At 43.5% G+C, this 12,247-nt stretch overlaps 1 protein-coding gene across 1 annotated transcript; it reads right to left on the bottom strand.

Annotated features, from left to right (window-relative positions):
* Window positions 1–6,790: 6,790 nt before the first annotated feature.
* LOC119307256 (putative disease resistance protein RGA3) lies at window positions 6,791–11,970 on the bottom strand. Its single transcript, XM_037583337.1, has 3 exons — window positions 8,108–11,970; window positions 7,959–8,015; window positions 6,791–7,320 (listed from the first exon to the last, which is right to left on the bottom strand). Exons 1-2 carry the CDS (start codon window positions 11,862–11,864, stop codon window positions 7,960–7,962), a joined length of 3,813 nt encoding a protein of 1,270 aa, XP_037439234.1. The 5' UTR covers window positions 11,865–11,970; the 3' UTR covers window positions 6,791–7,320; window position 7,959.
* Between the last annotated feature and the right edge of the window lie 277 nt (window positions 11,971–12,247).

The raw sequence follows: 12,247 nt of genomic DNA, 5'->3' as shown, positions 1-12,247 counted from the left end.
TTCCCGAAAAATGAGGTTGAAAAGCTTGGTTAGCCATACTATCGCTATGTCCCCGAGACCTTTCCACACCTCAATGGGGATACAATCAGGGCCCATCGCCTTGCCTCCTTTCATCCTTTTTAAAGCCTCCTTCACCTCAGACTCCTGGATGCGCCGCACAAAATGCATGCTGGTCTCATCAAAGGAGTCATTCAGTTCAATGGTAGAACTCTCATTCTCCCCATTGAACAGCTTGTCGAAGTACTCCCGCCATCTATGCTTAATCTCTTCGTCCTTCACCAAGAGTTGTCCTGCTCCGTCCTTGATGCATTTGACTTGGCCAATATCCCTCGTCTTCCTTTCCCGGATCTTAGCCATCTTATAGATGTCCCTTTCACCTTCCTTCGTGCCTAACCGTTGGTAGAGGTCCTCATATGCCCGATCCCTTGCTTCACCAACAGCTCGCTTTGCGGCCTTCTTCGCCATCTTGTACTTCTCTATGTTGTCTGCACTCCTATCCAGGTATAGGCATCTGAAGCAATCTTTCTTCTCTTTAAGCGCCTTCTGGACATCATCATTCCACCACCAGGTATCCTTATCTTCGCTTCTCCTTCCCCTGGACACTCCAAACTCCTCCGAGGCCACCTTACGAATGCAAGTCGCCATCTTCATCCACACATTGTCTGCATCCCCTCCTTCCTCCCAAGGGCCCTCCTTAAATACCCTCTCCTTGAACACCTGAGCTACCTCCCCCTTGAGCTTCCACCACTTCGTTCTAGCGACCTTGGCACGCTTATCCCGCTGGACACGAATCCGAAAGCGGAAGTCAGCAACCACCAGCTTATGCTAGGGTACAACACTCTCCCCAGGTATCACCTTACAGTCTAGGCACGCACGCCTATCTTCTCTTCTCGAGAGGATGAAATCAATCTGGCTAGAGTGTTGGCCACTACTAAAAGTCACCAGATGTGATTCTCTCTTTCTAAAGAGGGTGTTAGCTACAATCATGTTGTAGGCTAGAGCAAAGCTTAAGACATCTTCTCCTTCTTGATTCCTGATGCCATAGCCAAAGCCCCCATGCGCCCCTTCAAAACCTGTGTTAGATGTACCCACGTGGCCATTGAGGTCTCCTCCTATGAAGAGCTTCTCACCAATCGGTACACTCCTAACCATGTCTTCCAAGCCTTCCCAGAACTCCCTCTTGGTGTTCTCATTGTGGCCTACTTGCGGGGCATATGCGCTGATAACATTGAGAACCAAGTCCTCAGCTACCAGCTTGACCAGGATAATCCGGTCCCCACGTCTCCTGACGTCTACCACTCCATACTTGAGGCTCTTGTTGATGCAAAAAACACATCATTGAAAAAAAAACATCTAAAAATTGCCGTGATGCACACACATTGCTTGCCACGAAGCGAAGAAAGAAACAAGTTAAGGCGAATTGTGTGTAAATAGTAATGATGGCAAAAAATGTATGTAAAATTTCCATGATGCTAAAAAATACTTCATGGCAAAAAATTGAATGAATTGCCATGATGCACACACATTACTTGTCATGATGCAAAAAAAATTAGGTGGATTTAGTTAAAAATTGCCATGATGCTAAAAAACACTTCATGTAAAAAATGTGAATAAATTGCCATGACGCACACCAGTTATTGTGCTGGCCATGGCAAATTTATCGTACTTACCATGGTAAATTTATTTGTATTGACCATGGAAATTCATAAAATGGAATTTAGTCTCATGACCCATAAGAAAACATTTTGCTATGCTTTCATGAACTAAAATTGCCATGGACCCCCCAGAAATTATTTTCTTGCCATTTTAAGAAAGAGTAAAGGAATTTGCCATGGTCCGAATATTTTGCCATGGCAGTAAACAATATAAAATTTGCCATGGTGATACGGTTAAAAATTGCAATGTTGAAGAAGGTAAATTTGCCATGGAAAATGAGAAAAGTAAATTTTGCCATGCCAAATAAAAGGAAAAAATTGCCGTGCTACATAGTAAAACTTCCATGGCATTAAAAAGTAAATTTACCATGGTACATAAAAGTTAAAAATCCATGACAAAAACAAAATAATAATTGGCCAAGGCATAAAAGTAAAAACAAATTGCCAAGGTGATGTAAGTAAAATTTCAATGTCGACGAAGGTAAATTTGCCATGGCAAATGAAAAATATATTTTTTTGCCATGTAACTAAAAAGTAAAAAATTGTCATGCTACAAAGTAAAATTTGTCTCGGTATTAAAAGTAAATTTGCCGTGTGGTGTAAACATAAAATGCCATGGGTGTAACATAATTAAAAAAATACATGCCCATAAACTAGATTTTCTAAGTTCCATGAACTTAGGTTGCCATGTTCCGTTACAAACTATTGTTTTGGGCATTGTTGCTAAAAGAGAGATAATTTGCCATCACGCATAATCCACCTCTGAATCCATCCCCTTGCCAATAAATGCACGAGCCTTGCTTGACGAGGTCTTCTTGTGAGATGAAGACTTGGACGAAGACTTTGACGATTTCTTCTTTTTCTTGTCATTAGAATCATATTCCTTGCTCTTCTTCTTCTTCTTCTTTGATTCCTTATCCCACTGAGGACACTCGAAGATGTAGTGGCATGTCTTCTTGCATTTGTGGCAAGTACTCTTCTTGTAGTCACGTGAAGAAGCCTCGTCGTTCTTTGAGCAAGATCTTGAAGACTTGCTGAACCGATTCTTCTTGGAGAACTTTTGGAACTTCCTCACAAGAATTGCAAGCTCTTTGCCAAGCTCTTCAGGATCACCAAAACTACAATTAGATTCTTCTTGAGATGAGGAAACAACCTTTGCCTTCAAGGCAGGGGTTTGGCCATAGTTGGGACCATAGATATCACGCTTCTCAGATAGTTGGAACTCATGTGTGTTAAGCCTCTCAAGTATATCAGACAGATCGAGATCTTTGAAGTCAGGACGTTCTTGTAACATCAGGGCCAAGGTGTTAAATGAACTGTCAAGTGATCTCAGGAGCTTCTTCATGATCTCATGATTGGTGATCTCAGTGGCGCCAAGAGCATGAAGCTCATTGGTGATATCAGTCGGGCGGTCGAACATGAGCTGACACCTTCACCGAATTTGGGAACGTCTGTCTTGACGACATGCCAGAGATTGACATCTTCAAGATGCATGCACATCTTATTCTTCCTGTAGGGGTAATAAGTGCCATCGAAGACGAGGCACGCAGCGGAGACCTTGATTATCCCTAAAGTTGACATAGCTAAAATTCCAGGTGGTTAAACCGAATCACACAGAACAAGGGAGTACCTTACTCTGATACCAATTGAAAGTGCTAGTTATCGACTAGAGGGGGGTGAATAGGAGTTTTTTATGAAAGTCTTCAAAACACGATGGTTTTGAAGACAAACAAGTAAACTGAACCTATATAGTAAGCAGTGGAATGAAAACTACACTAGGCAAGCATTAGTCAAGCATACGATACGGTGGAAGCATGAAGACTAATTGCAGCTAGGTAGACAGGATCAGGATGGAAGATAGTATGAAACCAAACAGATATAAACCTTCACACAGTGAAGTCAAATGAATTAGGCAGGCAAGCAATGACTTCACGAAGACAAACTGAGAGTAATGAGAGTAGGGGATAGAACCAGATGCTTGGTGAAGACAAGGATATGGTAGACCAGTTCCAGTTGCTGTGACAACTGTACGTCTTGTTAGGGAGGCTGAGATTGAACTCAGAAGACCGTGTCTTCACCTCATTCCCCTTGATCTAAGGACACCAAGTCTCTCTCAATCACTCTGGCAAGTCTTTAAGGTAGACTTCCAAACCTTCACAGACTTCGTTCACCGGCAATCCACAATGACTCTTGGATGCTCAGAATGCGACGCCTAACCGGCTGGAGGATTCACAGTCCTCAAGTGTAACAAGTCCTCAGATCACGCAGACAGAAAGACTTCAGTGATGCTTAACACTCTTTGGCTCTAGGTGTTTTGGGCTTAGTCCTCGCAAGGATCTCTCTCTCAAATGCTTCGGAGGTGGGTTGCTCTCAAACGACAAAAGTCATGCACTAACTTTGAGCAGCCACCAATTTATGGTGTAGGGGGTAGGCTATTTATAGCCAAGTGGCAACCCGACGTGATATGTCTGAAATGACCCTAGGTCACTAAGGAACCGACACGTGTCCAACGGTCGGATTTCAAACACACGCGGCAGCTTGGCTTGGGCTACAAGCAAAGCTGACTCATCTAGCTCTGGATAAGGTTTGCTCTCATTGTCTTCGCTCGAAGACATAGGATTTGGTTGGACATCACATCAGTCACTCTGACTTTGTTCACTTGAACCCCACTTAACACTACGGTGGTTCCTATGACTCACTAAAGAAGAAAGGAAACTATGAAACAGTTATGTCTTCGCACTCCATAGTCTTTAGGTGAATATCTTCACACGTCATAATCTTCATCGTGAATGTCTTCACGAACCACCATTGACTTCAATGTCTTCACACTTTTTAGGGGTCATCTATGGTAGGTAAACCGAATCAATGAGGGACTACTACCTATGTTATCCCGCAATTCTCACAAACACATTAATCCCTCAACCACGTTTGTCGTCAATACTTCAAAACCAACTAGGGGTGGCACTAGATGCACTTACAAAAATAATTCTAAATAAATTGAAAACCAAACTAAAAACAAAAGGAAAGAATAAATACCAAGAAAAATGGGCGGAAAAACAAATCGAAAACGTGACACAAACTAACCTACTGCATAAAAATTGAATCCCTACAAACCGGGACATAAACCTCCTCACATGGATCCCGTGTGCTCTTGGGTCAGCCCACACTAGAACACCAAAACGGCTAGCACGCACTATCGCTTGCAGTAAGAGGAACTCTAGCAGAGTCGTCATATTCAGCCAATATGGCGACTCCACTTAGAGTTGCTCTAAGCTATACATAGTGTTTGAGGGTGAGCACAATCGTGTGAGGCGGAAGGGTAACTTCAATGCGGATCATAAAATCTGTGGACACGTCCGTACGTTTCCGCCAACAAAAATAGGGGCGGGGGCCTTCTAATCGCAGACACTAAATATTCGCCTGTTTTATAAAAAAAATCAAAATAAATAAAGCAAATGACCGCCTCCGGTCACTTTGGCAAATGTAGCTAGAGCAATAGCAATTCAAACATATATTTAAATCCGAAAGCACTCCTCAAAAAAGTTCAACAATCCAAAAGATGTTCAACAAGTTTTTAAAATTTCGTCGATCCTAAAAGCATCCTTCGTCTCGAGCTTCTTCTCCTCGAGTTTGATGAACTTCTTCATCGGCACTGGTTGATCCCGTTTCTATGTATATTGAGCTTCATCCAACAATGCATCATTGTGAAGGCTTGCAGTCCGTCCTTTGGTACAACGTGCACACACGTCCGGACTAGACAATGAAGTGATCAACAAGTTACAACATTGAGCAAATCAATGAAATGACCAACCCCCAGAGCAACAAGAAGCAAAACTTACGTGCTCTTCGAGTGACGTGCCCCTTGGCCACCTTGTCCGCACTTGTGCATACGCATCGCAACTTGTTGGCAACATTTTGAATGGTGTACCATCGAGGAAGTAGTGATTTCACACAGCAATCATGCATCACTTCCATGTTGTAAGGCGCGTAGTACTTGTGCTCATTGAACCAAACACACACTTTGCCAAAATGCCGCATTATGCTCCATGCCTTGAAACTCCACACTTTAGGCCAACCACGCATCGCACAACAGTTCATCATCCTTCACAGAGTACGCAACCATCATGTTTCCTTCAAAGTCAACAACGACAAACATCAAAATATTCTGCCATGGTATTTGTCCGAACACTTACTGGGCATGGCTTCTGCTAGGGACGGTGGTGGCAGGGGCGGATGGTACCTGGGTGCCAGTGGGGTCAGGGGTGGAACATCGGTGTAGGCCAAGGCGAGAAGGCGTCTGGCTAGAGTGTCGTAGGTCCGGTGAGGCCTGGGCCGCAGCCGGGGTGGTTCGGCGACGGCGTAGCTCTCCGAGGGTGCGGATACAAAGCACAGGGGAGGGTGGAGTGGAGGAAAAAGAAATTCGGGTGGGAGGTTTAAGTGCACCGGGCGTGTCTGAGTCCGACGTGGCAAAGGTCCGTTTTGTTGGATCTCAGGCATCCGGAGTAGTCTGGACATTACCTATGACCGCAGTTTATTGAAAAGAAAATGTTCGGACCGGATGGTCTGGACATTTGCGGGCGGTTTGGTGACCCGCGCTGGTGTTGCCCTAACCCTCTCTGCGACTCTACCTACAATTAGTCAATTCCTCCTTAAAAGTCTCAACGGTCACTGTAATTAGAAGGGGCAAGCAAAGCTTTTCGTCTCACACATTTTTTTTTGCGGGAATTTCGTCTCACACATTGGTCTTGGTCTAAGCATCACTTCTCACATGTTTGTCACGGTAGAGTTCCACATTGGAGGCTACATTTCGTCCATAACAAAAGAAGCTGCACACACTCAAAGCAAACCAACAAACGGGTCCTGGAGCCTTGTTTACTTTCACATCGTATATTCAGGGTGTGCAGAACCGAATATATAGTGGCGCCCCTGCATCCACACTCACTTGGTCAGTCACTTCGAAACATCATCACTATGCATGCACTTCAGAGAGCCATCAGCCATGTACAAGTACAACGATTGCACATCACCAACAGCGTATCTGTCTCAGTAGGCTACCTGGTAGTACTTGATCATCATCAATCAACCAATTAATCCAGATTAATTTGAAGAGTTGTTGCAGCACGCAAGTTTGCATGTACTGATTGAAATGTGTTCGCGAGATCATTCATTCAGCAATTGATGCCCCCAACAATCTCTCACGAGGCGGTATCTGTACTGAACTGAAGACATTTGCAGAAATAAGCAGCACAGACTTTACCCTGTTCATATTACAACTCCGAATCCTAACTTGTAACCTGACCTGAACATATATTCAATACAATTAGAACAGAATGGAGATTTTTTTTAAGCAACTCGCGGGTTGAAAGGTAGCTAGGCTGCAATTTGTACACGCACAACTGAATTGAGCTGAACATGAATTCTTCGTTCCCTCGGATTCTTCAATTCAGAAAGTGTCATCCGGCAGAACATTGGCATCTGATGAACAAGGAGTTGAATTGAAGTAAATTAAGAGTCTGGAAGACCTTTCATCAGATGGCACTGTAGCTTCGTGTCAGCATTCTGTTGAACAACAACAGGCTGGGGATACAAAGCATTCTTGAGACAGAACCGTTTCTTCCACTAGTGCAGCGGTTACTTGGACATAAGTCTGTTGCGGTCACTATCACTGATAAGCAAAAACAAAAGTTCCAGTTTCAGTTTCTTTGTGGCAAGGGGAAATAATTTCAATAACATGCAGTTGGAGTATTACATGCTACAAATGGAAACATATCCAAAGATAGAAATAAGGATGCGTTCCACTACTTCAGCAGTGCGGTTGCTGTGTCAATAAAATGCAGCTCAAAGGACAAGCAAAGCAGACGCCTATTCTCTTTTTCTAATTCCCAGTCTTCCCATACTTATCTAGTGAGTCTGTGAGCCACTGCAATTCCTTAACTTACACCAGGTTTTGCCATGTGTTGCGTACTAGATATGGATATGTTTTGTATGGTTTGTCTGTTCACCATATATATTTTTGTGCTCTACAGAGGGCTTCTTTTTGGACGTACATTTTCCACTATGAAACTAATGGAGAACAGATTATCACGATTCAAAAAAAAAGAAATGAAACAAGAAAAAAACTAACAGGCTTTGACTGGAGTGTACATTGTTCATCCATTCAAGTAAAACGGACTTCACATCAGCCTCATATTTATTAAGGCAGGCATAGATATGATGCCCATAGCACTTCACTACTTCTACGCACCAACCCTTATTCATAGCAAAAAGAGGACAACATAATTTTCTCTTGAGATTGTTAATTACCTTAGTTTGGTGAAGGCCTTTTGTGTTTCTTCTTGCCACTGATGAAAAGTGAATCACCTGCCATTGGTTCGCAGTCAGGTCAGATATCAGTATGTTCCATCAGTACAGAGCAGTAAATTAAGAGGATGAGGGTGGCAGAGTGAAGGTACCTATTTGCGCATAAGGGATGTGAGCAATCTTGTTCCATTCGGGGCTTCCATGTTTGGTAATCTTCTTCTTCAGGTCCGGATGGCATCCTGGAAGTCTGAGGGCCTTCAAGGAGGAGGGCAGATATGGAAGTGACTGGAGTTGCCCAGCATCAATTAGGTACAATTCCTGGAGAGAGCAGAGGTCTTGCATTCTGGGTGGGAGCGATCTCAAGGAATCTGCTTTGGGTATAGTCAGCAGTCGGAGGGATGAACGGTTCTGTAGCAGCCATCGTTCAGGTAAGCTATCCATCTCTGACACAGTGTTATTGATACACAAATATTCGGTGCGGCAGAGACTCTTGAGTGGCTCAAGATGCAGCAGGGACGGCAGATCAATGTCAAGATTTGTTATCTCCAGTGAGCTACCGGGCTCCACCAGATGCTCGTCTTCGCCACCAGAACCAGATGCAACTCGAGTTAGCGAGGACCCAGCCTCCGCGAGTTTACCGCACCCTCTAATTACTAAGAAATAGAGGGTTGGAAGTGATCCGAGCCCTCCCAAGGACGAGAGATTCTCGCATTCCTTTATGTGCATGGTCTGCAAAGACCTGAGACTCTTGAATACATCCCCGGAGGGGAGGGACACCAGGCTCGAGCAGTTTTCCAGCATAAGTGCAGATAAGTTGGTGAGCAGGTGGAGTGACTCAAGTAGTGGAAGTTCCAGGTCACCACACTGGCCAATAGTAAGGTTTCTTAGTGATGATGGCACAAGCTTATCTTTGCCATCTCTCATCGTCCTCAACTTTGGACATGCCGTTATTATGAGCATCTTAAGCTCTTTAATTTCTTCAAATGGTATGGGGGCGGATTGCAGATCCTGACAATTATTAATTCTTAGGGCATCGAGAGTTCCCATGTGCAATTTTTGCTCCAAAAGGCTCCCTTCCAGCGAAGTTAAGCATGGACAGTTGGTGATAATTATATCAGTCAACTTAGATGATTTTGGCTCGATGCTTCCACTCGGTATCTTTCCAATAATAGGAAGTTTGGTCAGACAAACATCTCCTATATTCAGTGACACTAGGCTTGGAGGTAGAATAGGTAACTCCCTCAGTTCTCGGCATTCATTTACTTCCAAACTATGAAGTCTTTGAGGTAACAGCAACTCCGTGGAGCTACTACCAGACATATCAGATGATCGACCAATCTGACGTAGCTTACGAAGGTCCTCCAACATTAGAAACTTCAAAAATACCAAATCGCCAAGAGAGGGAAGATATTCCCAATTAATGCAACTTATCAACCTGAGAGATACCAGATTTTTTACAGAGCTGTCCTCTATCCAAGATGGAATTTTGGGACCTGGGTAACCTTGAATTTTCAATACCTTGATATTAACATGTGGCTCAAGGTGGTCAAGAACTAACTCATCTGTCATGATTTGATCAGGTGTCGACCACTCCATGAATAGTGAGTTGAGATGTTGTTTTTCCTTCAACTTGGCACTCTTAGCTTCTTCACAATTCTTAACATTCTCAAGACCCTGCAGACCTAATTCACGAAGATCTCTTAAGCTCCCAATTGCACTTATTTTGTTGCATGTTCTTTCTTCTACCATATAATTATGTAATTCCTGAAGAGAAGTGAGCCTGCTTACAGGAAAATTACCAAATCCATGCACACCACCATAGGATACACACCGCAGGCATTCAAGGTTCCCTAAATATCTTGCTTCATGTATTTTGGTCCCAAAAAAACCATGGTAAAGGAACATCAAGTGATAAAGTTTTGCGACCCCACATATCTTGTCTTGTGCTATCGAACTCATGAAGATATAGCGAAGATGTTTTAAGTTACCAAACTTGATTGCAAAACAGGATTGGTTTCGTAATTCTGCATATAATAGTCGCAGTGATTTTGAGGTCTCAACTATCATTTGAAGTGCGCAAACAGTAGCATTTTCAACTAGCGGGATATCACGAATGATAATAGTGCGTAGATTCTTAAAATGGGAGATTTTCTTGACCTCATCAGCAGAGAAACTGTGAATATTGACAATGCATAGGTGTCGGACTGTATACTTCTCATCTTGAAGTTGAACAGGATCACATATTCTTGCACATTCACCGGTGGACACATTGCTTGCTAATTCATGCATCAAGTCATGCATTACATAACTTTCTTTTTCTTCCCATCCAAAAGTTATAGGTTTCATATCAAAGAACGACTTTCTAGTTAGCTGAGCCAAGAATTGTTCTCCGGTATCCTCCAAAGATTGAATGCCACTTGCAATTAATCCAGAACCAATCCACATTTGCACCAATTGTTTCTTTCCAAATCTATAGTCCTGCGGAAATATGCAACAATACCGAAAACAAATCTGTAGCTCTGTTGGTAAGTGGTAGTAGCTCAATCTGAGAACATTCATAATATCTTTTTCGGTTCCTTTAAAATGTTCCAATCCTTGATGCAAGAATCTTCTCCAGTATTCAGGTGTCATATTGCTTTGCAGATGCTCAGCGACAACCTTCGTTACCAAGGGACATCCTCTCAGTTTCTTTGCAATTTGTTCTCCAATTAACTCCAAATATGAATCTCTTGGATTCAAACCGGAAAAGGCATGATGATTGAAGAGCTTGAGATTTTTATCATCTTCCAGTCCTTGTAATGTCAAGAACTTATCCCTTTCGACCCCCATCACCTTTGCAGCCATGTCTGCTACAGATTGCATTCGGGTTGTCAACAGAATTTTGCTCCCAGTAGTGTTCAGTTCCTTCAGAGGAGCAAATAACTTCTCCCATTCATCTCTCTTCTTATCTTCCCAAACGTCATCTAGAACTAACAAAAAATTAATGAATGCGAGTTTCTCTTTGAGGTCCCGTTGTAGTGGTTCCAAATGATCGCTGCTCGGTTTCACGCGCGTAGCGTCTTCCAGTATTTTACTTGTCACCGATGTCGCATCAAAGCTAGTAGATATGGTGGTCCAGATGACCTTAAAATGCTTTAGTACCTCATCTTGATTGCATATGCTCTGAGCCAAGGTAGTCTTCCCCATGCCACCATGACCAATAACTGAAATAATTGGAATACTATTGGTCCTTCTGACCCTAGTTTCTCCCAATTCATCTGACGTGTTGGTTAGCCATCCAATAATCTGTTCTTTCTCCTTTTCTCGTCCAATAAAAATGGTTGCACTTAATATTGAACTAGTCTGGCGATCATTGTCCATGAGCTTCTGAACTTTCTGCTGACTGCTGGTAGAAGAACCTCCACTGAGATGGTCTGTGAGCTTGAGGAAATCACTAACACCTATGGCAGCCTTGTCTAAATCATCCACAGATTTCATCAATCTCTTCAGAGTATCACGGTGACTAATTTTCTTGATAGTCTTGTTGACAGCAGGGCCAAGAGACCTGACAAACTTGTGCTTCATCTTAACAAGAGGAGAACCCCATTCACTAACCTTTTGGTCCTTGGCCTTCTCCTCGAGCTCGTAGTATTCAAGCTCATCGATGGCGTCCTCAGCCGCCTCGACCGCGTCCCTGAGCTGCCAGAGCCACGCGTCGAGGCCGCTGCTCTGCTCCCTGACAAGTTCTGGGTTGACGACATCAAACACCGCCTGGATATGTGGCATGGCCCGCAGGAGCCGATTCTTCAACTCATCCATGCTTTCGGACTTGCAGTACTCATCGATGTAGCTGAAAGCCTTGTTGACCAAGAAGGATATGGCCGAAGTCGCCACAGATTTCCCTGCAAAAACGAGTGCAGAGGCAGCCATGTTCTTTCTGGGTGTGTGTTCGTGTAAGAGGAGGGCCAGCAATTAGCAAAGGATAACTTCTGCTAGCGCTGGGGCTGCATTAGTGTGGAGAGGGAGAAATCGCTGAAGCAACTGTTCAATTGCCATACAACCGGTCATAGCCATGGGCCAAGTCGTTGCTAACAAATATCAAGGAAACTTCAAAGAAATTTCCATGGCCACCATTGAGCCAGACTGGGTGGACTGTAATGCACCAGCAATACCGCGAAAATGGGCCTTTCTTCCAAATTTAAGGCAGAAAATGACCCTTTCTTCCAAATTTAAGGAAGAAAATGACCTGGCGCTAGCAAAACTGGAGTTGAAGTTCTGAAGCTCAGCGCTGCACTATATGGTGCTGCTGAACT

The sequence above is a fragment of the Triticum dicoccoides genome, chromosome 5B (assembly GCF_002162155.2).
Source record: "Triticum dicoccoides isolate Atlit2015 ecotype Zavitan chromosome 5B, WEW_v2.0, whole genome shotgun sequence".
Classification (NCBI taxonomy): Eukaryota; Viridiplantae; Streptophyta; class Magnoliopsida; order Poales; family Poaceae; genus Triticum; species Triticum dicoccoides.
Note: the sequence above shows the minus strand (reverse complement) of the source record. Positions and strands in the feature narration are given on the sequence as shown.

Coding starts and splice junctions, on each gene's coding strand:
- LOC119307256 (XM_037583337.1), bottom strand. CDS start 11,864: ATGGCTGCCTCTGCACTCGTTTTTGCAGGGAAATCTGTGGCGACTTCG. Junction 8,016..8,107: donor CATCCCTTATGCGCAAATAG/GTACCTTCACTC, acceptor AACCAATGGCAG/GTGATTCACTTTTCATCAGT.